Source organism: Hylaeus volcanicus, chromosome 1, assembly GCF_026283585.1.
Source record: "Hylaeus volcanicus isolate JK05 chromosome 1, UHH_iyHylVolc1.0_haploid, whole genome shotgun sequence".
Lineage (NCBI taxonomy): Eukaryota > Metazoa > Arthropoda > Insecta > Hymenoptera > Colletidae > Hylaeus > Hylaeus volcanicus.
This window is the reverse complement of record NC_071976.1, coordinates 8,153,557-8,177,443: the sequence shown is the minus strand read 5'-3', so window position 1 is coordinate 8,177,443 and position 23,887 is coordinate 8,153,557. Positions and strand designations below refer to the sequence as shown.

The 23,887-nt window shown below is 39.5% G+C and overlaps 1 protein-coding gene across 3 annotated transcripts in view; it reads right to left on the bottom strand.

Moving 5' to 3' along the window:
* LOC128881576 (FH1/FH2 domain-containing protein 3) overlaps window positions 1–23,887 on the bottom strand; it is a 258,099-nt gene that overhangs the window by 24,136 nt on the left and 210,076 nt on the right. For 2 of the 3 annotated variants that reach the window (XM_054132795.1, XM_054132786.1), the window contains exons 8-17: window positions 22,081–22,212; window positions 20,924–21,260; window positions 19,718–20,348; window positions 10,341–10,499; window positions 8,994–9,176; window positions 6,972–7,091; window positions 4,881–5,015; window positions 4,018–4,160; window positions 1,846–2,113; window positions 1,373–1,496 (exon numbers count right to left, since the gene is read on the bottom strand). In XM_054132795.1, the coding sequence (XP_053988770.1) occupies window positions 1,373–1,496; window positions 1,846–2,113; window positions 4,018–4,160; window positions 4,881–5,015; window positions 6,972–7,091; window positions 8,994–9,176; window positions 10,341–10,499; window positions 19,718–20,348; window positions 20,924–21,260; window positions 22,081–22,212 (2,232 nt within the window). Of the gene's footprint in view, window positions 1–1,372; window positions 1,497–1,845; window positions 2,114–4,017; window positions 4,161–4,880; window positions 5,016–6,971; window positions 7,092–8,993; window positions 9,177–10,340; window positions 10,502–19,716; window positions 20,349–20,923; window positions 21,261–22,080; window positions 22,213–23,887 lie in introns of all 3 variants that reach the window. The other variant, XM_054132778.1, reaches the window with a different exon arrangement.

The following is a 23,887-nucleotide window of genomic DNA, read 5'->3' as shown; positions in this document are numbered from 1 at the left end:
CGAAAGAAACTTTTGGGACAACCTAATACTTACATGAAATCAGCCTGACGTACATTTAAAAAAGAAGGAGTAATATTCACCAGGTATCATTTAAGTGTTGACACAAAATGTGTGATCAGTCCCGCGGCACGCGACGATGTACTCTGTGCAATTGTTTCGCGTCGTATAAAAAATATTGCGTTTCCCTACGGCACGTTACACTGGATGTACGTCTGGCCTTCCCATCCTTCGATGGAGGCCAACGAGCGCGGGGCATTATTGCGTTTTATTGCCTCGTTCTGTATCCTACAGTTTCCCGGAGCCAGACACCGCGTAACGTAGAAATATGAAACTTGTCGACGACAGGATATTAGAATGCATCGATCGATGAACACCGCTCGCAGAAAAGGGATTTACGTTGCAAATTGTGAACCGATGGTCGGGACACGATTATTTTCGTTTAACACAATGATATCGGAAATCACGAGAAACGAATCGATGGCTACCGGATTACCGGCCGTTTATTTTTTTTTTTGTTAACTGGGGAGAAAAAATCGAACTGCAACGTTTTATTGGGAATACAGTGAAAATTTGGATCTAGCAAGGGGTCAATATTTTTTAAATTATTGTTAGAGACATGGTTTTAAAATTTGAGATACTTTAGTACATCCTAATTTTATTATACTTCCTTTAAATTTCTTTTTTTTTTATATATAGTTTTATTTTTCGTCGCATCTACTGCTTGGTAATTAAGAACGGACTTAATTTGATTTCTGTTTGATTAGTGGAATTATATATTATTGTGGAATTTACTGCCCTTGAGATCCTTTAGAATTTTTGTTTAATAGAAAATTAACAATTTCTTTTGTATGTACATACACTTTCCAATCAAAATTTCTCTTACTAATCAAATTTTAAACTCCGTCGTACAACTCTGATACAAAAACAAACATATCAAAATCAACAATAAAAATGTTTACATTACGAAAGCTAAAACCTGAAATGCACTCGTAAATACACATCCATAAAAAATATACTTCTACCCTCTTCATCGTCATCTACCACCAGTCGAATCTACTACAATTCTTCGTTCCCCGATGTTCTACCATTTCACCCTCAAAAAAATCGATGAAACTTCGTAAACAGAAGACGAAAGATCCGCCATACCGGAAAAAGTAAAAGTCCTTCGAGTAAGAAACCGTTCGTGCAAACAGCGGTCCGAACGAAGGGAAACAAAAGCGGAATAGAGAGAGAGAGAGAGAGAGAGAGAGAGAGAGAGAGAGAGAGAGAGAGAGAGAGAGAGAGAGAGAGGGAGGGAGGGAGGGAGGGAAGGAGAGGGAGGGAGAGAGGGGGGGGGTCGTGGGAAAGAAAGCAAAAGTAGAACGAAACTTACCATCTTTCCTCTGTCTCCTCCAGGGCAAGGTACCGTGAATACTCTCGACGTCGGAGATATCGCTTCCGAGCAGTTGCCTGAGCTCCGCGTCCGCGCGATCCTCTTTCGTCCTGAATTTGCCAACCTGTAACGATCAGAGGAGACACAAGGTTCACGGATGCGACCGTCGCTCGAACGATATCGCAGAAATGAAAACGGAGACAAGCGTGATATTAATGCAACGGTAGGCAAGAAAAGAAATTGATTCCCCCGTTCCCTCTGTCCTCCCCGTCCCCCGCCCCACACCGCCCCTAACGGCAGGAAAAAAAAAAGCAATTTATTCCCCTCGCCGCGGGGCGGCCGGGAGAGGAAAAGAGGGATCCGCGCACCGTAATGCCCTTCACGCTCCGATAACTGTATTTGATGAGAGCAGCTAGCGATTTTCAGCAGCCACGGGACCGTTGAGAAATATGAGACCCCCGCGTGTAACTCACCTCTGTGATCATCTTCCCCCTGGTCTTATTTCTTTCACGGTGATTGGCTTTTTTCTCGAGCTGCTGTATCACCCGCTCGCGGGTGGTTCTGTACTCCAACGCGAATTCGGACACGACACGGCAGAACTCGTTCGGCTTCGTATCCTGCACCCTGTGCAGGGGTATGCCCAGCCAGAGGATGAATTTGTGGAATCGATTTATGATTCGCCTGTGCACGATCCCCAGCACGATTATCCGCTCGGCGCAGTCCGCCAGGAAGTCGGACATTCTGGTTCAAACAGAGAAGGGAAACGCGTATTAAATTGAGCGGATCTGGTTTGTTTTTCAAGAAATTCAGACGAAAGCAGATCTTTGTCGTAGCTGTTGAAATTTTTTATAATTATATCGAGTTATTTACGTGAGACTGATGTACTTTTTATTAATATTTGAAGTGAAGATTTTCCATAATTTTACATTCGAGGGTGCAGATACTGTGCAATTTTTTTCACAGACTGACTTCTTTTTGTATTTCTCAAAAGATATACATCTTGAGAATGTAATGTTCCAGTTTGATTTTTTTGCGTTTGTTTTAGGATGATCCGGTGACAAGTTTACCGTGTCAATAATGATAAAAGAAGACTTCCATCTGGCTATTATTAGCGAAACAAATTATTAAAAATAATCAAAACAAATTTTGTTTATTAGTTTAACGTTCTACTATTATGTATGTAAATGTTGACATTCCATAGTTACTTGCAATGTGAAATAAAAATTCTTAAGAAAAATATTTCTTTCTCTCCCTCATACGAAAACAACTTTTAAAAAACTTCTGACGCCTCTTTTAGAAACCTTCCACTTCCCAATCGTCTCAAAACAAAACCTGAATTCCTCACAACTTTTCACCAGTATTAATCTGGTAATTCTTAAAATGGACAAGCTCCTCTACGTCCAGTCGTCAATTGTCACCCATGAATATCACCTCGAGTCCTCGAGTTACTACAGGTTACTCGAGAGATTGATCACGAATGCCAATGTTTTACATAAAAAATTCCCATTAGTCTCGCGTCGAGTGGTCCTCGGTAGCAGCGGGGCAGGCGATCGCTTAAACGAGTTTCGGGCAAAAACGAATTAACCCGGCTGGCATTTGGGACGTCCCGTTACACTTAATCAACGCGGGCACGCGAGAAGCGGCAATATTAACGAGACGTTGCACCGTTAAACAAAATATCGCCCCAGTATATCTGTGTTGGGATAACAGCGTGCATCGAAGGTGGGGGGCCTCCCAACAGGATATGAAGCGCTACTCGTGCGGCTGCTACTTACTGACGCCTCTCGCCTCGTCGTTGCAATTAAGTGCGAGATTTGCCAGGTCTCAGGCACCCAGGCATTGTTCTCGCTGACGGTGAACTGTAAATACGATTGAACGGGTCGTAACGCATGCTGGGGGAACAAAGGATTTCACAGCGCGAAATAGGCAACGTTAACGATGCCCCAACCGGGCCGCGGTAATTTAGAAAACGCCTGGGACTAATTGCTGATTGAAAACTCGATTCTTGGTGTTGCGGTGCATTTATTATAAATAAATGTAGGAACGAATGGGAATCACGCATATTACTGAAATAAAAATTCCTATTTTTAAATCATTCATATACAAGTGAAACAAAAATTCTAAAGCAAGACGAAAGAGTAGAAAAAATCATAAGCTACATATTCCCAGGATTCAACAACCTTAAATTATAATAAGATAATTCTCATTACTTCTTACTCACCCATCAAGAGAAACTTATCGCCATAATGGCTGACTGAGATAAGGGCTAAAAGGCGGCGAGCAGCTTCGGAGATCCACCGAGGAAGCTCGATGTAGAATCGGGATAAGGCGGAATAAAATTTAAAAAATAAAAAGGAACGAGAAGAAAAAGTTAAAGGGATCGTAGCAGGAAGCTGGACCGAAGGAGGGAAGAAATACGGTTTCGGTAATTAATGGTGGCGCCATTTGGAGCGGCGCCAGTTTTCGTCGTTGGGAAAAAAAAGTCTGTCGCGAGTTTATCGAACATCGCTCGAATCTTCCGAATTTCGCGGTCGAAACTTAGCGGAGGAAAGTTCCCGTGGGCTCCGATGGCGAACAGAGACACGGTCCGTTCGGATTGGCTGCAATCTAGCGTCGGAACAGATACGATTTCGACTGGTACTTACTTGACTTTCATCATCGTGGACCCGTCGTGTTTCGCGATGAGCTTCAGATGGTCCCAGGACGCTTTGCACTCGCTCTCCAGTTTCCCGATGTTAGACGCCAACTCGTCGAAGTCGATCTTCGACGCCCTCGTCACGGCACCGATCTAAACGACATTCGCATCGGCCACGATTACGACTCCAACGAATCGTCATTTTCGAATATAGACAGTTCTCGTTGAGTTTACGCGATAAATAGTTTGATTTTGCATTGGAATACGTGTAGATAACGCGAGAAAGAGCTTTTCTCTGTTGTTTATTTTATGTAAAATGACAATTGGATTGGTGATGTTCGTGTCTCGGTAATTAAAGCGATATTGTCCTCAAAGAAATGTATTTACTCGATTACCTTTTCAAGTAAAGTATTGAATTTTATTTTAAACCTTCAATTTTGTAAATTAAAACAGAGATAAATTAATTTATAACTTTGGAAAGAATGAAAGAGGTAAATCTTGAAGATACTATCGCTGATATTCGATTGCGAAGGGTTGAAATTTCATCTAAAAATTCGCGTAAATGTCCTCGCCTGATCGCGACAAGAAGTTCCTCAAAAAAAAAAAAAAACTCCAAACACATCGCTCCTCGCAGCGAACAGTAATACAATTCGTACGAGGATTCGCGCGCCTTCCAATTAAACTGCAGCCCGAATTAATCGCGTGGCGGGCACAATTTCACGGAACAGGGTTCGCAACAGTCCCCCCCTGAAGAAGTTGCCCGTTAACAGGAACTTCTGGTCGCGATTTCGCAAATGCAACCCCGGTTATTCCGTCTTGCGGCGCGGGCGAAACTGAAGTTTTATCCGCTCCCTTCGAAGTATGCTCTCTCACCTCCGAATAGAGATCCGTGGAATCCGGAAACTTCTCCATCACCATGTGGCAAAGGTGATGAAGCAGGGAGTGCTTGTGAACCGTATCCTTTACTTCAGGTACTTTGGCGAGGTATTCCAGCTGAAAGCCCTTCACCTGAAAAAGACCGCGGACGTGTCAGCGTTACGGGGACGCCTAGGAAACGTGGACTAACTTCTACGTTTCACAGTCTCAGCCTTTCGGTTTGAGACGCTTCTAGCCACTTCCAGGAGTAACATAATTGTCGCGAAAAAACCACGGAATCGATATCACTTCTCAGTCGATGGGGACGGTCATTCGAATTCACGTCAGGTAACGTTCGAAACTTTCCGATGATTTTTATTAGTCGAACTTCAATTGAATGTTTTCTCAGTAGCGAATAAACATGACTAAGAATAATTCATTAAAATAGAATTCTGTATGCGTAACAAATACCGAATAAATACGATGAAGAATAATTTATTGTAACATAATTTTGTTCAATTTATGTATAACGACAAGTAATTTATTTCAATCCAACGATATTTAGTTAAAAGACAAATAAAATAAATACACAATCTAAAACTTCTAGACTCTCAAGATACCTAAATTAAAAAATGTCCATTTCAGATAAATTATTCCAAATAAAACCGTATTTCAATTTTTATCTCTGCAATACGTCTAAATAACCTGCAGTGGCAGAAACAATTTTTCAATTAAATAAATATCAATTCCATTCGTCGATCACTATACATCAATGATTAAAAACAACAAAAGCGCATAAATTATTCCTACATGGTTTTCTGTGTCAAGTGAAAATATTCCACAAAAAATTCGAGCATCGCTAACCGTTTCGTCGAATTCAAAAGAACTACTCGACTGGAGTAGCAAATTTCTTTCGAGCACGGCCACTTTTTTGCCAATTTCCTGCGAGACACGAGGAAAGAGCTGAGCTCACGTCAGCTGCGAACTCCGTCGGCCACACAAGTTCGATAAATGACCGTGGCGTGTAAAAACACACCTAACAACGCCGTGAAGGAGAGATGAGAAATGATTAGTCGCGCGGTCGCGAAGAGCCGTTGCGGTTAATATATTCGAACGGAGACGAACGATGACGAATGAAAAGTAATCGTCCCGCAACGAATCAGAATCGCAACTATCTTGCACGAATGTTCGCGTGAGTGCGCCATTTTTATGCATTTAATGTTGCGTGCCTAGTTGCATTCCAAGGGATACTGTTTCTTTTCATCAATTTCGAGGCAATTTTCATAACTTTTTTCCAGTTGAAGTACACAAGCTTGCTTCGTGCAACTTTGCACGTGTATATATTTATAATGAAACATTTATTTGGAAATATCGAACATATCACATGACTGATTGTATATACACAAGATTATCTAAAATTTTCAACCGTCCTGCTCAATTTGTTTTTAAGTTACAATATCCTACGTCAGGTCAAACAGAACGGGCCAAACATGTTATGGCGATAAAATATTAATAATACAATTACACTGTTTTGAAGATAAGACATACTTTCATGCGAATTTTAATTCTTTATCTACATCTGTAAAGATTTAAATTTTCATAAACACCCCCTCTCTAATAATAATCATTAATAATTTAGACCACTGACAAGTTTCTTATCTCGAATCTGCATCTTGTATCCCACACAAAATTCTTTAATTTTCCTCCTGTCTAACATGAATTTAAATAAACTAATAACCACTACTCTCGATTCAAGTATAATAAGAAAGCAGCTCGCATGTCCAGCTTTTTGGAGCACAACAAACGACGAGAATCACGCTCGCCTTCACTAGCGTGAAGGTGCTAACTGCGACGAGAATCGTTTACCGACACGGGATCGTTATCTCGACAAAACCGACGCGATAGGCCCAACGGTTTCTGTTTTCGAGGAAAGATGGCAGCCAGCCAACCGCCGGGACCGACACGGCGTTGCTCGTCCCTTTTTTCTTCCGTGCCATCGACTAACGGTTACACGAAAATTATCGACGTCGATGGATATCGATTCCGCGCGAACGGTGACTCAGACGGACGGATTAAGCGGATATCATTTGGCTGGCATTCAATACCTACCTCATTTCCGTTGAGGAATATCCCGATCGAAAGGAGCGTGCTCAGAATCCCGCGGAACGTTTTATTCACTCGCAGGGTCTCCATTCCCTGCTTCAGATCCATCAAAGGGTCCGCAATTTCCTGAAGTCACAAAGATTGGTCCCGATTATTTCTTTCGTTTTCGTGGATACATCGAATCGCCTCTGACGAATCTTTGGCTCGATTCAACATTTTCTTTGGAGATACGAAGCTCCCTTCGAAAAGGGCCTCGAAATAATTTAGAGAGTTGTTACTACTTTTATGCTATTTATTCAAAGAGGGTGAATAGCTTAAAATGTTCAAATAAAGTGCGAACAATTTAGTGACGTTTTGAATTTTAGATTGGAGTCATCCTTGGATCGACAATTATTTAAATTAAAATTGGAATCTAATTAAATATTGGCACTTATAAAAATTATAAATAAAAGACACGTATAAACAACATTGTATACTCTTTCAATGGAAACTAGAATTTTAATAACACACAATAATAATATAAATTCACATAATACGATATTTTACATTGACCAAATGAAAATATAATCAACCCTAAATATATACTTAATAATAAATCGCGATACGTCATCTACTATTCGGAAAATTTTTTTTCCACGAGCCGTACTCATCAGGCAATTCCTCTCCGCGTGTTTGGTATGTTCTCGCCTAAGGGAATCGAATGGTACCAGCCGCTCGACGATAGCTAGCCGAGAACACCGCTAAGAATGAAACTCAGACGTCGTAAGGTTCGATAGGTAGATACGAAAATTCCCGATCCCGCGGTCAAAGTGTTTCACACCCTCGAGTTAGGCGCCAGTTCACGAAGGAAGTGATGCACGTTCGCTCGCAGCACGATCGTGTATCGGAATTCGCCGTGTTCCCAAGCGAAGAAATCGCGCGATTATGCGGGGAACGTTCCCGGGACTTCCTTCCTCGCATACCTGGCGTTGCTTCTTGTCGTGGCCACGACTATCTCCGCGGAATTCGAGACGAGATTCGTGAGAAATAACGGGCCAATTCGATCGCCATTACGCGCATTGGTATGCGACGACGCTTAATAGAATTTGCATGCGGAATGACACGCTGCTTCTCACGCGAAACTGCATTTACGTCACGTCGTTCGCTCGTTTGACAAGAAAAGTAACTCGGGTAAGATTTCGTCCCCTACCACTTTTTCATTTACATCTCGTTCGTGCGATTTCGATAAGAGGGAGTTCTCTAGGGGGAGTTCTAAATTGAACCGTAGGTATTTTCTTCGGTTTTATTGTTTCTGACGAAGGGGTTTGAAAGTTTGCTGGTTCTCATTTTCTGTGTAATTTTGTTAGGAATGTTATAATTTAGACTATGTTCAAAGTGTTAATTTGTATATTTGTATCGTCGAGGGTGCATATATTTGGCTATTGATTTTTGAGTATAATTCTAAGAACATGATTGCATTCAAAAATTATAAATTGATAGTTTAAATAGAGGTATGGAAAGAACAGGGACAAAGAAATTTATTAATTTAACCTTTGGTAACTTTGGTGAATTGTATTCTAACATGATACCTAAGTAGGAAAAGAATATGTGATATTTTTAATAGTATTACGTTACACCCAGTTAGTTATACAAGACAGATGTCCTCTGTTTGATTAACAAAGTAGTCATTATAATGTAGAAATCATCATTTGAAAACATATTTGTGCAAAATATATTTTCACAGATTGTTAGAGCTAGAATTAACGAAACGGAACAGTATCTCTTCTTTTTCCTTCAATCTCAAAAAATATCACATATGTAAAATAACCGATTCGACTATAACTCTCAAGTTCGTCAATAGTGAAATGCCCCAAGCAACAATAATTAAAATACAGAACCGACGGAGTTTCAGAACTATCATCAAGAAATCATGCGCGAGATAAACCAGTCGTCTATAGCTATACTAAATTAGCATTTCTGTCAATGCGAGAGAACGAGGCTCGGGAATAGTTCGTCAATAGTTCGCAGTCTAATGGCGCGGTGACTTACCTTCTCCGAATTCTCGAAATCCAGCTTGAACGCCCAAAGTTTCAGCCTGGCGGGTAACTCCGAGATGGAGGCCAAAGTTAGAAGAAACTGCTCGGCCGATCCCAAAGGTAGGTCAGGATTGGCGGCCTGCGCCTCTTGTATCCTCGACCTCTCCTCCTCGGTCGGCAGCATCGTCAATAATTTCTATCGCGAAGGAGTCGAGGGAATGGAACGAACGAAGAAGAGAAACGAACAAGAAATTAGAGAAATCAGGAGAAAACCACCGAAAATATAGCGTACGTGGGTGTTAACAGAAGCTTAGGGCTAATCGTGAACCAAGGATCGTAACTACCACAAGCATTCTTTCGATTTGGGATGACAAACGAAATTGGGATCGTGACGTGTAATAAATGTTTGCATCGAGGAAGAAAATTAGGAAACGAGTGAGACAAATGTCAGAGATATATTTTTTCGACTTTGAGGAATATTTGGATTTTTATTTCATGAGGAATTTTAATTATGTATGGATCGTTGGTAGAGGTGTGCGAATACTTCTAAATTGAGGAACTTGAATTAGTCGAATTAGTTGGATCGATAGGAAAGATATAGATTGCTGGTTGTTCATTGCTTAATGAGTAATGTGCTGTCAGGAGCCATTATCTGATTCTTCATGGTATAAACGAGGAAGTAAGATATTAATGGCTACAGCAGCGTTGTATAGGAGGTCTCATTGAAGACACATTCGTACTTCATAATAGACTTCAAAGCGTACATTTTGTTCAGTTAGGTATCCGCAATATTTGACCAAATTTGAATACCCATTCTATGATATTCGTGTGATAACGAGGAAGTCTATTATACTTAAATTGAATGTTCATGAGTATCTGCACACCTCTAATTCCAGTTTTAAGATGCTAATTAATGTGTACTATCAGTAAAATAGAATAAGGATTAAGAAACTTTTAGAAGATGATGAATTATTTTTGATCAAGTAATTGAAATTTGATTATTAAATTATTAAATTTTAAGTAATCTCAAATATTAATTAATTCTAGTATTAATTCGTCAAGTATCTAATCTTAATATTTTGACCATTGATGATAACCTCCTTCAGGAGAAAAATATTACACAAAATTTGTAATCTGTTTGTAGAACTTGTAAAATAATCATTAAAAAAAAAAAACGAAACAATAATTGAAACATCAAGATTAAATAGTTGAAATAAAATGTAACCATTGCAATAAACACAAAGCATTTACCTTCATAAGGATTTAATTTACATCATACTCAGAGCAACACTATTAACTTTAAACAAAGAATATTCTTTATGTAAATAAAAGAATAAAATACAAAAATAAATCTTCTTACCTCTATACCCTCCCTGTTCATAATGGTCGCATCCATTTTCAAGATCGCGGTCTTAATCGATCTCGGTGGCGGTAGTTTCGTCATTCCGATGTTGATGGCGTTCGACCTTTTATGGTTCAGCACGATTATCTCCTTGTTCTTGTTCATCTCTTGTTGCTTCTACACGACGAAAAAATAAAAGTAATCGCACAATTACTCACTGTCGAACAATCGTCGAGGTAATTCAAAATGTTTCTCGTAACGCTATAACACTCAGAAATGGCGAATTTAATCGGGAGCGAACACCGTGCACGGGTGGTTCTCAAGCGAAAAGCACAATCGACCTTTCGAATGGAATATTTAATAACCAACCGGGGTATGAAATATTTATATTTCAAACTGACGGAAAACACAACTACAAAGAGAGGAAAACGCGATAATGTGTTCGTTGGTTCTGCTGACCAATCGGCAGAAAGTAATATTATTTTCAGTCAAATGAAATTAGCGGAGTTCGAAACAAATTATAAATAATAACGGAACATGATGCTACTGCAAACGTTGCAAAGAATAAATGAAAAGAGAAGGGAAATGGAAACTGATGAAAATTGTATGATTGGATAATAATAGGCAAACTAAAAGCAAATAGATACAAAGATTTTTTATTAAGAATTGTTAGTTCTCAAAAGCAAATTCCGTAGTTAGTTAGTGAGTACACCCCACAGCAAATGTAAAATATTAATAATAGAAACCACGATGTTAACAGACACATTCGACAAACAGCATTAAAATCTGTGTATATTAACGACAAGCACAAGATAGATGCCCACGAGGGTTGTAAGCTAATTCGGGATCAGGATAAACCGTCGTTAAGTGAAGTTAAGAAATTAGGACTCACCTCCTGTAAAATTCCAGCATGCCATTTCGTTCATTTTTCGTGCGAGCACCAAGAATATTGCAAATAATACAAGAAACAATTAGTCGTATTGCATTAAACCACCATCGCCACCACCCCAACCACTATCCGCGTTTTATTAACCCGCGATCGCTATCGCGGGATATCGTTACAGTTACGAATCGCGTTAATTTACACCGTGTTATTGTTAAAGTTACTTCATTCGACTAACGGAGCCTGTAATATTATATTTAGATTGTAATCGTTCGTGTGTGTGATCGTCTGATGAAATCTCTCTGGCGAGGGCTCGTTTAACTCTGTGTAGCACAAAGTTAAAGAGTAGCATGAGAATTTAAAATCCTTTTGTAAATAGCCTTACTTATAAGTAGCGTTATAAGTAGACTTATAAGAAAGGCTACCGTAGATAAAAAGCTACTTAACGTGGAATCCTCCTATCCATGAAAAGTTCGTCTCAGTTTACGGTTGCTCCAATATTTAAACGCATTACACATTTTGTATTTTAGCAAAAAATATTATTTAGCATTTTAGTTTCATCATTTTTATTAAAAATTTTTCTTTTATAAGAATTTATACTGTAGTTTGACAGTGATGAATCCTTTAATAGAAAGAGTGGTAAGTAAGTTATAGCATGTGTATAATTAATTTTTTTTAAGTAGCTGTATATTATAGTTTAATAATAAGAAAACGTTTAAGATTATTCCATTTATAGAATAATTCTATTAATAGAAAATTCCAATTTTTCTTCCAATTGTGACACTCTTCTATTGTCTTCGCACTCTATTTTTATTAGCTCGTCCTTAAACGGTCAAAAATTAAAATTTCGTTTAGGATTGGAAGTAAATATAAATTATTTCATTCGCACTATTTCCCTCAAAATTTAAATAACGTACGACATTACTTTTGACGCGAGTAGAAGAGAATAGTGCAATAACATATCTTCTCGATAGCTTTAATGAGAACTTGCATGCAGTGCGGTGCTATTATAACGAGTTCATAAATAATGTAACAGTATCCTCCTCGTTGAAGAACAAGAAAAATCCCTCATTAGCGAGGCTCATAGTTATATGAATTCTATTTGTCTAATAAACCAATTTTAATTGGCATCCGCAATTCTTCCGAATGTAAATTATTCCTTTTCTTATCTGCAAAGTGATGCTGGCTCTTCTTCGTCATAAATATGAAAGTGGATGCAAAATCGTTCGTCTTAAGGATAATCGGTACCGATACAATAAGTTGTTGTTTAAGGAAGACTCATTGATACAGTCAGGAGCAAAAGTATTCTCTGTGGATCTTCAGCCATAAATTTTCAAGCAATTGGACATTATATAATGGTAATTGTATTTATTATTTTAGGAAGGTTAAAAGGTTAACAGGACAAAACGTTAAGTGTCAGAAAAATATATTTATACCTACGATCTAAAAATGTGGAAGCTAATGGTAATAACATCAAGGAAATGTAAATTTGTTTGTAAATACTTGTTAGAAATTAACGAAAGGTAGGACCAAACGTGAAGTGTCAATAAAATATATTTATACATATTACTTAAAGAATCAAAGAGATTTACAACTGCAATATTTGCTCACTGAATATTATACCTTATAGAAGAGGTTGCATTGTATTTCTTACAATATATTTGACCAATCTTTATTGAATTATATATTAACATTCGAACTAATTAAACTGTGTTAAGATAATACTACGTACTTTCAGTAAATTACACTTTTCAAAAGTCCTTAACAAATACAATTAAAAATGTCCAACGTGCCTCTACTGACAAATACGTAAAACCAAATATCTTCCTAATTAAATGAACTCCGGCAAGATATACAATCGTCGAAAGAGACAATAAACCCAGTCGTACGCCAGTGTCATCATTATCTAATTACAAGCACATTTTGACCTCCCTACATTCTATGCCAGCATGTCCATTGGTTCGTGACGATTTAGAACGTGGAACACGAACGAGCAAAGCCGATAAAACCGGCATGTAATTACAGGAGTAATTAGCGACAGACCGACCGTTCACGTGGAATCTCTGGGCAGCGACGATCGCTGAAGAATTTCCATCGGTTTTCACCGACCGAGGGAAAACCCGTACACGAGATAGGGACGTGGCGCTATCCGATATCGCCTCCGAGGAAGAATTAATGTGCGTGCGATATGACGAGCCACTCTGCCGCGTGAAAAAACGTGATTCTACTCGGCCCATCAACGCGAATCGTTCGCCTGACGAGACGGAAGAAAGCGTCAAATTTCTCAGCCGAGGAAATCGTAAATGATTTCAGGCGAGGCGTGTTGCATGCTTATTTCCTTTGATGCTCCATGCGATATCGTTTCTCCTTCATGCGATTTCATCGAGTTATTCTTGTGGAAGGTACATGTTCTACAAACATATACGATTTATTAATTACGTGTAAACAAAATGCCAGTATGTATGCATTTATGATAAATTCAAATACAAGCATCATCATTTAAAGTACGATTCGACCTCTATCAGGTCGACAATTATCTCCGTCCAAATTTTTGGCCCCGAAATCGTTCCACTTCTGTCTCGTGTTTAGTTAATATTTTCAAGCGATTAAAACGTGGATATCCTTAATTGAAATGGAGGGTAATGTTTATTCGTCGCACGGCTAAAAATTTTCACGGAAGGACGGTTGCCATTCGATGTCCGTTCCGTCAAGGAAATTCGCGAATATTTTTTCACCGTCCTGTTGGAAAGCGTTAGACAAACAACCGAAAATGGAAATCTCTATCGCACTATAATGGAAATCTTTTGTGGAACGAGATTAATTAAAACGGACGGAAGACCCGTGAATGCGATGCAATCTTCCTACACACTCTCCAAGATGAAATTCTAAATTAGTTCTGAATTGCTTCCATCATATTATAACACGGAGTAAACATTAAAAATTAATTTATCTTACACACTCTCCAAAATGAAATTTTAAATTAGTTCTGAATTCTTCCACTCTATTATAAGCTGGAATAAATTTCAAAAATTAATCGATATTACACATTCTTGAAATAGAAATTTTAAATTAATTCTGAATTCGTTCGTTCTACTATAACTCCGAATAAATATTAAAATTTAATTTGATCGAACTACATACCTTCGAAACAATGTTCTTGATATAGAGGAATTTTTGTTTAATCTTATATATTTTTCGGAATTATTCATTCACACTAATCTCTCTTCACAACATGGTTTGTGAAACTAAACCGATGTTACAATAATTAATTTCTGTTACAACGATTTCTAAATTTTATAATATTGAAGATAACCCAAACCAGAATTAAGACCAGACTCCATTTCCTATTTCTATTTTTACTTCTACACCACAATGATTCACCCTCATATGCCGCCATTGGTAAAGGAATAATAATTTCCTCGAGATGTTACTGATTTTATGGGGGCTCGCTTATCTCATGAATTTACCGGAAAATTTACTCGATACCTCCACGATTCAACTCACCAGATGGATCTGCGAAAGACGAAATGGGAAAACGCGTGTGCACGTTTCCGTTCCTCGACGAAATTTATTCAATGAAACTCGATAACGCAAGACGCGATGGTAACGATTTTTCAGGTTAATAAAAACTTGCGAGTTTAACAAATTTGTTAGAAACGTGCACCGCGCGATTTTAATGGCCAGCCAGTTCAATTTCAAGCGCGTTTTCTAACGAGCCCCTCTTCGTGCCAGGAGAATTTTTATAAAGGCGATAAATATCACTGACGTCTGCAGCGATAAATTTTCTCTGGGCTATCTTTTAGTCTGGATATTAGAAGAATGTAAAAACAGAGTGCCATTACTCCTAGCGATGATCGATGGCGGTATTCATAATTTTTTAATTAATTTGTGAATACGTTTCTTACAGGTGACAGGAATGTATAGTGAATAGTATTTAACGCAAATTATTATAAATCAATATACTGTGTATGTACATAAATTTCATCATTTGTAAATACTTATCAATTGTAATACAGTCAGTGTAATAAGTATTCATACAGGAACCATTCATTTTAAATTGGTTGCTGTACGAATACTTCTTACACTAACTGTATGTTTATGTACATCTTTCCTCTGTCTCCTCCAGGATAAGGTACTGTGAATACTCTCGTGAATACTATGAAACAAAAATGTGATCTTGAAATTCAATTTTGCGACAACTTTTGTTTACAAATCTTCATCGATGCTTGCCAAGACCAAACATTTTTTTACACCCTGTATATTAAATATTTCGCATAAATTCAAAAATCAGATGGGTAGCAGTAGTTGAAGAATCGAGGATTCTTATAATTTGTCGTTTAAATCAACCAACAAAATGGAAAATAATTACGATATAATCCGACATATCCAGAGAAAATATTTTCAATGAAGACATTCCTTGTAGGTAAACGTGAAAGCTTCATCAACTGAGCGAAGACAGTTTCTTCCTTATTCCTTGAAAGCTTTATAATACACAACGTGGAGGGTTGGGCGAACAGAAAGATAAAAAAGGGAGGCAACAGCGGAGGAAACTTAAATCCTTTGAGCTCGTTGACATTCGTAGCTGACCAACGGCGTAATATTTTCTGTTATTCCTTCGCAAAGTGGAGAAAGGAGAATGGAAGCCCTGCAGCACGGGGCTTCCCGCGCGTTAAGGAACTCCTTCACCCCCAAGGAAACTTCTCCATCCTTTTTAACTGTCTGCAAACAATCGCGTGATTCGAGCGAATATTAAACGCGACGAATATTTTAATAAACTTAACGCCAAGTTCCGCGGGAAATCACAAAATTCAACGCCTGCGTGAAAAAAGAATTGTTGCCCCGAGTTGCAAAGTTATTTGGGCAATGTAATTTTCATCCTTTTTAAGCCAGTAATTCTTAACCACTTCGAACACGGTCACGGTATGACTTTAAATATTTGATAATAGGTCTGAAAAATATTTGACGTAGATGAAACAGAATTCTTGTACTTTAATATTAAGTTTGTTTTAATAATCCACACTTCCGCGTCAAGGTTCATCGAAAGAACGTAGTACGAAATGTTAACTTAATAATTTTTGTAATTCAACTCTGCTGTTGAAATTCTAAATATTACAAACACTATAAGAGAATTCTGGAGTCCTGTCATGGTCGTTCCACCAATAAAAAAGGCTCCCTAAAGCTATTAGCTTTTCAAATTTTTCAAAAAATTAGTAAACATTTGTTTCGCTATATACAAGCAGTAAACGATTGCATAAGTGCAATCACCCTTTCATCGAATTCCAGCGAACAGTGAACGGGTTAAAACGTCTCCACGGCAGTTCGAACACTGCCCTGTGATTTTAACGTACAAAGAGAAAAAGAATACCGTGTTCGTCCCAGCCTTTAATTCCTTCCGTTATCGTCGAAACACGTACGAAAGAGGAAAAAAGGATACAGGAGAAGGAGGACACGTATTTAATGGAATTTGCAACACTCCATTCCCAGACTCGAGTTTTCCTGCAGTGTGTTTAACCACCCCACTCCACGGTAACCTTTATTTGAAAATATCTCGGGAGCCACCGGGGACCGAATCCTCGACATTCGGTTAACGAGACAATAATTACTGGCGCGAGAACGGAAAAAACGTTCGATAGAAATTGGATAATGGCAGCGGGAGAATTTCAGTAAATGTTTGCTAATCAGAGGGGTGGGCCGCGGTTGAACAAATTTCACACGAGCACGCGCGAAGGGAAGTGTATGTTATCGAGAATATAAAATGTGGTGTTTAGATATGATCTTTGCTATGTACTTGTTGTAATAACTAAGAATTCATTTCTGACAATAGTTAAATTAATTATTAACAATAGTTGTTGAAGTAATTATGGGGAAAATGATTATGATGTAATATTAATGTTTCGCGAAATATTTCCTCGATGGATCCAACGAGCCGTAGAATCAACAGCCACGTGGTTATTGTTTGCCCTTGCCCCACTCTTCTTCGAATAGTGAGCCGCGACCCTTGACCGAGACACAGGTATACGAGGGGCGAGAGCTCATTCTTCGACGATCCTTCGGTCGGTATGGATCTCGCGATCGCGCGTCCGTGTCTCGCGTCCGTCCTTTTGGTTGTGGGTAGCTTAGTTTGCTTGGTATTGGTTGTCGGTATCTTAGCTTGGTTTGGTTAGTTTTAAGGCATGTCTAAGTTAGTTTTAAGGCATGCGTGTACGAGTGTCTGTCCTCTGTCAAATGATTATTAATCATTTCTTCAATTCTTTTGTTTGTTCGTAGGTCCATATTGGACTCGCAACTTCGTTCTCCACTTCGGTCGCTATTACTTCATGTGATAAGTGTAGTGATCAACAGTGTAACTGGACAGAAAGGTCGGTTGCCGTCCTCCTGGTGGATCTGTATTCGAGAGGACGACGATCGGCTCCTCCGGATCGGTCCTCTACTTCCTGCATCACGTTTAGTGTAGTCCAAGGCTCCCGGCGTAGTGCAGTAAGTCCAAAGCGCAGTGAGACGGGTACAAGTCGGGTCCTATAGTGGCTCCCAACGCGGTGCAGGATGTGGAGGACTGGTTCGGAGGCGTCGGTCGTCTTCCTCTCGAGTGCAGATCCACCAAGAGGAAACGGGACTGACTCAGTAAGTCCGTTACATGGTCGCGTCGCATCGCGATCTCAATTTAGCTTCCATTTAGTTCAAATAATTATTTGGCAGAGTCAGACTCAGACTTTGGAAATCAAAGGGACTTTGTTTTCTTTGATTTCCATGGTTTCGTACTTAGTATTAACCTCGTCGGCTCTATGTAGAGTATGCATCTACGTATGTATACTGTATGTAGAGGGAGATCGAAGGAAGTTTGATTCCTTCTATCTCCGGGTCTCCAGTCGCAGCAACCTCCACGTGGTGAGACCTGGTAATCGGTATTATTCGCGACGAAGGATTGTTCGTCGCGAATAATACCGAGAGCTAATGGCTGCGAACTGATAATAATATCTTTATATATAAAAGGTGTAAAGTGTAAAGTGTAAATGTATAAAGTGTAATGTGCAAAAGTGTAAAGTGTAAAGTGAGATTATATTTAGATTAGCAAAGACAACACCAAGGACCCGTGGCCGGTACTAGCGGTCCGTAAACGAACAAAGTATCTCGACAAGTCGTCAACCATAATCGATGACGAAGATACAAAATCAGCATTGTTGTAAGTATTCTTAAGTACTTTACATGGAAGTGTTACTGTTGATATCTTAGATGTATGTATACTATATTCATGTATTAATTTTTCCTAGCTCCAATTCCATATTTACTCTTACTGTCTGTTTATTAAGTGTATTTATACATATTGCTTTTTTGTATAGATATTATCTTATATGAATTTCACATTCGTCCTTGCTGTTTGCCTATTAATTGTATTCATCAATTTTAATACTTTCATATACTATAATTACTTTGTCATCAAAATGATTTTAAATCCAAAAATCAGACCAACAAATATCTCATATAAAATAAATAAAAAATAAATAGTTTCTGTTAAACCCAACAGTCCCCTAAATCGATTTCACCGAATTCGCGTTGGTCTTTTCAGATTGTGTCTCAAAAGGAGGGCTTCTTTAGCAAACAACAATACAAGGGACTTGAAAATAACGATTTCCTTCGCCCCGACGTTCGAGGGCTTCATCCTCTTCAAAGCGACCCCCAAACCAGCAAGCTAGTTAACCAGCCACGTAGCTTTGTGTATTCTGGATTATGGGTACCGTGACCTGCGGAATTTCCACGCGATGAAAAGTTTCTCACGAGCGGATACAAGCTAGCGCAAGGCAGAGCATTCGTTCTTTGGAGCGTGGTTAACGAATCGAGAGTCGCAAAGGTGACTAATATCATCGCTGTTTGGAAACGTTCGGCATGGTCGGGCGAGGACAGAACGAAACAAAGAAAGAAAAAGATTCATGGGACACGGCGCTGCTTTTTGCCAGGTATTTCCGTGGAGCAATTAAATTTCCTGTCCAAGCAATGGATATTGAAATACAAGATTATTCTTAAAATCGCATTTGCTCGGCTAGCTTCTACTGGTTTAGTCAATGGTGGAATATTCACGTATCTAAAATGTAGCATGAGATTTTTTCCATATTTCAGTATGCTCATTAATTATGAAATTTTTGAGGTTGCATTTTTCGTGACTAAATTAAATTTTGTCTATAATTCAGTGTAACTTCTTTACAAATTAAATTTGTTCAAAAGTAGCCACTGTACATGTTTTTCGATTAGGACTAACTTTTCTAAACATTTTTCTATTTAATACCCCTTCAGGTTCACGATTCCTACATCCCAAACATTCTTAACCCCTGAAGAAATACCCTTCCAGTTTCGAGTGCCACAAAACACCAACGAATGTAGGTATGTAGGTATGTAGGAATGTAGGACTTGCAGATTTCACCAGAACGACCACGCCGATGGATACCCTATACCTAAGTCCAACCCCTAACCAAGAGGAAGCTCCCAGAGACGGCAAGGCACGAAAAGAAAAATTGCTCACCTTGGTGATGAGATCCTTGGCGCGGCTCTCGAAGAGGTGCTCCAGCTTCTGCGTGTCAACAGGTACCGGCGAGAGCTCGTCCCATATCATCTTGTTTTTGTCAAGCCTGGACAGTATGATGGGATCATCCCTGACCTCTTTCCAGAACAGCTTCACCGTCTTCTTGCTCTTCTTGGTGAAGGTTGGAGGTGGACTCTTTGGCGTGTTGCTGGCATCTGTAGTAGACGACGACCTCTGGGACTTGAGATTCACGCCGAACAAGGGCAACGGAGCCTGAGGAAGCGGCGGTGGCAGCCTTGCCCCCAGTGGCGGCGGTGGAGGGGCACGTGCACCACCTGGAGGTGGCGCCATTGGCGGCGGAGGTGGTGGGATACCATTGGTCACGTTCACGGGACCCAGAACGTCCACTTCGTCGTCGGAGTTCAAATCGGTGAAGTCGAGATCGCAGAGCGCCAGAGGTCTCTTCAGCTTCTTAACCAGTTCCTCCCAATGCAGCTCGTTCTCAGATTTCTTGGTCTCTTGAAGTTTGGGAAGGTTGTCGCCGGTGGGCGACTTCAGCACGTCCGCTTTCGACTTGGACTTCGCCAGGCCTTCCTTCGCCTTCGAGATCAGACCGCTCATGTCCCCTATCCTGGAAGAGAGGATGAAGGTTGGAGTAATGGGGAGAAAAAGAGAGATGCACAGAGTGGGATACTATGGGTCGTGAATGATTCATCTAGCGACAGTGTTGAAATATTGATGGCATCAATTTTTATACTTTTAGGCAATTTGTGAGATAGTTGGTATCTAGATTGCACATTTCTAAACTAATGCGAAAAACATACAAAATATACGGAATGGGTATAAGAATATGTTTTCTAGTAATTAATATAATATTTTCTTCATTGTATTCGAAATATCATTATTACATTTATTTTTTAATATCTTGTCATAAATGTTTACCAGAATAATCAAATTTTGCTAAATATACCCCAAAATAGAATGTTGTGATTAATATACCCCAAAATAAACGTTGTGATTGTGAGCTTTCAATTTTTAAATGAGTCTGACATACATACAGGAACATTTTCTGCAGAAAATTTGTGAAAATATCACGTTCCTTGAAAGAAGATGGCGCAACCCCACCCGACAACAATGGACCAATGTCTCTAAATCTCAGTTCCCTTAAGGGTTCAATATCGTTCACGCGTGGAGCGACTGAATTACCTGGAAACCTTCTCCTCGACCGGGCTACTCGGTATAAGATTTTGAGCCGCCAGCTTTTGTGTGAGATCCTTGACGGTTCCTTCCCTCTTCAGCTGTAAAACCACTCGACGATCCTCATCCTCGTCGGTGTGATTGCCCTCGTCGCACTCGACACCCTCGTCCGGGCTCTTCCCGTACCAAGGCTTCTTCTCCTCGGAGTCAAGTTTGTTCGCGGCGTTCATCAGGGGCGTCAAGTCCTTCCTGCTGTTCGTCCTGGACAGCTTATTCGAGGGCGAGTCCGCGTTTCTTTCGTACGACGTGCCGTTCGTGTACCGAACTCCGTTCGTAGGGAATGAACCTTCGCAACCACGATTCATTTGTTATCGCAAGGCGCGGGAAATACTTTCGATGGGACAAAAGGTTTAATTTAAATACGATTATAGGCAACAGTTGGTTTAAAATAATAATTTCGTGAAATAAAGGGGTTTCCTTAATGATTTTAAGGGAGCTTAAGGATTTTGTTTCTGCTTAAAACTACAAGACATGCTTGTCAGCACAGTCGTAGTGGTCGATTGTGTGTACTTCCATTAAAGTAATAGTTTCTTGAAATAAAATGTTTCCCAACAGTAACGTAATTATGGTGGTTAATTGTAATTCTCTGCTTTTAATTATATACTTTAATTAAATTATTAGACACCGAGGTAGGGCCAGGTGTGCTAACTACCAATAATTGTATTTCGCGCCTCTTCCTTGAGATCATAATTGTAGTACGCGCGAACGGCGTACGAGACTGCGGAGTATAGGGAAACAATTTTTCCCTAAGCTTTAAAATTTGTGGCGACACTGAGGACAATGAGAGGTACTACAATTATGATCTCTTCGGAAGAGGCGCATCATACAATCATGATTGAACTTCACTTGGTAAGTTCGTTTAATCATTAAGTATACAGCTGAGTAACTATACAGTATGTATACCTGCCACCTTGAAAATATTAGTCAAACGTACAATTTCTCCACCATTGAAATTGATTTAATAAAACAAGGGAAATCTTCCTCCTTTCCCAATGACTCCAATAACTTGACCCAACAACTGTGCGCAATCGTTAACTCAAGAAATAGAAATTTCTATAATTTCTCTGTCCATCGTAAGTTCCATAGATCAAACACTAATTACTAACTTTCCTGCTCGTCCGAATGGCCCACGGATGCTCGCATGTTCGCCGTAGCCTCTTGCTGCTCCCTGATGAAGCTCCTCTGTCTCTCGGCTCGTTCCCTTCGACGTCTTAACGCCGGTGTCACGCCAACGTCCACTGAAATCCGCAAGTAAGTCACCGCGTTTCTCAACAGTTTGCCGCTGATATACAAGCCCCCGATCATTTTCTACGACGACCTTATAATTTCCTATTCACCGAGCGAGCATGCTCGCGACGCTCGCGATCATTTACGTTCGCGACGAATTCGCGGCCGGTTTCGAGCCTTTAGTTTGATTTATGGCTCGCCACGTGCAGATCCGCGCGATCAACGACAGTTCCAATAAATTCGGCTCGTCACGAGTGTCGGTTCCTTCGCGTTCAACCGATGAACGTAAAAACTGTGGCGGATCAATTACTTCCTCGTACGTTCCTTCGACACGGAATTTATCGTCGCAATGTTGAATGTATCCGTTCAGTTGGAAAAGAAAACGTCACCAAAATTTGATCCTTGGAGAAATTCATTTCTCACGGGAATTTGAACTTGAATTGCACATCAAGTGGATAGAGTGATGAGATGATTAGTCACTGAGCACTTGTTAGAATCCAGGTGTTTTGGTTTTGAAATTCAATTAGAGGCCTATTTAGAAAGTTTTGGAACTTAGAAGAAGACTTTCTGGAATAGATTAACCCTTTTAGGGAGTGAGCTTTATTTGCTAAGCTAAAAGCATTTTATTGTTTATGTATATATTTAGTCACATACTGTGTTGCATATAATAATAAAAAATTCAAAGTTAAAAATTCTTTTATTTTCCTGATGAAAGTGAATATTGAAATTTTTTTTATTTTAAAATTAATAATACTACAATTATAATTAAGTGCCATTTACCTTATCTATAATAAGTTGTCTTCAGAATAATTTCGATGGACCATAGACAAATGCAACTCAAACGAACCGATAAACATACCACTCCAAAATAAACACACTAAAACAGAAACCAATCGAATATCTCTCAAACACGCGCATCGTTCGCGTTTGGCCAAACTGGTGACTGTTTTCTCTCGCGGACGCGTTTTCCGCGACGAAACGAGCGTCCTCGATCGCGGTCCCCTTGCAGCGAAACTAAGCTTTTTCGCGTGCTGCATCCGCAACGAAACGCGCAAGGGGGAACTGAAAACCGCAAGGTCTCGCTCCCGAGAGAGGGACGATCCGTTAACACGGAAATCGCCGCTCGTGGGCGTTCAAGTTCGTATTCACCGTGCGGTCGAATCGTTAACGAGCGGATTTGTAGCAAATTGCATCGACGACATGCCCGCGAGCGCGCCAGCGCCGATTAAAAGCGAAAGCTCGGTTCCTTCGTCGCGAAAAAGAGAAGGGAGGCCCGACTATGCTGTTACGAAATGTGAGCTTACTATGTTTAACGACGTAATTCCTCGGAGAACAAAATAAATCACACCTGAGGTGTAAATCAATATATAGAGACCAAACATGTTTACACGCGTACATACATTCGGGTGTAAAGGATTTTTTCAAAATTTTAACGACATCAATGCTTAAGGTGTGGAAGTGGTCCAAAGTTCATGACTTTCTCATAAACCAGTTCTGAGATATGAACTCTTACTTACTAATCATTTCTCTATGAAATTGAATACACCACAAAAAAACTTTAATATTATTAAGGTATTAAATACGCATCTGAAACAGAATTTAGCAACAAAAAATTGTACAGTAACGAGTCATTCCTAAACGTAAAAATCTTCCAATAACTTCCTCTCCTTAACTTTCTAAAAATTT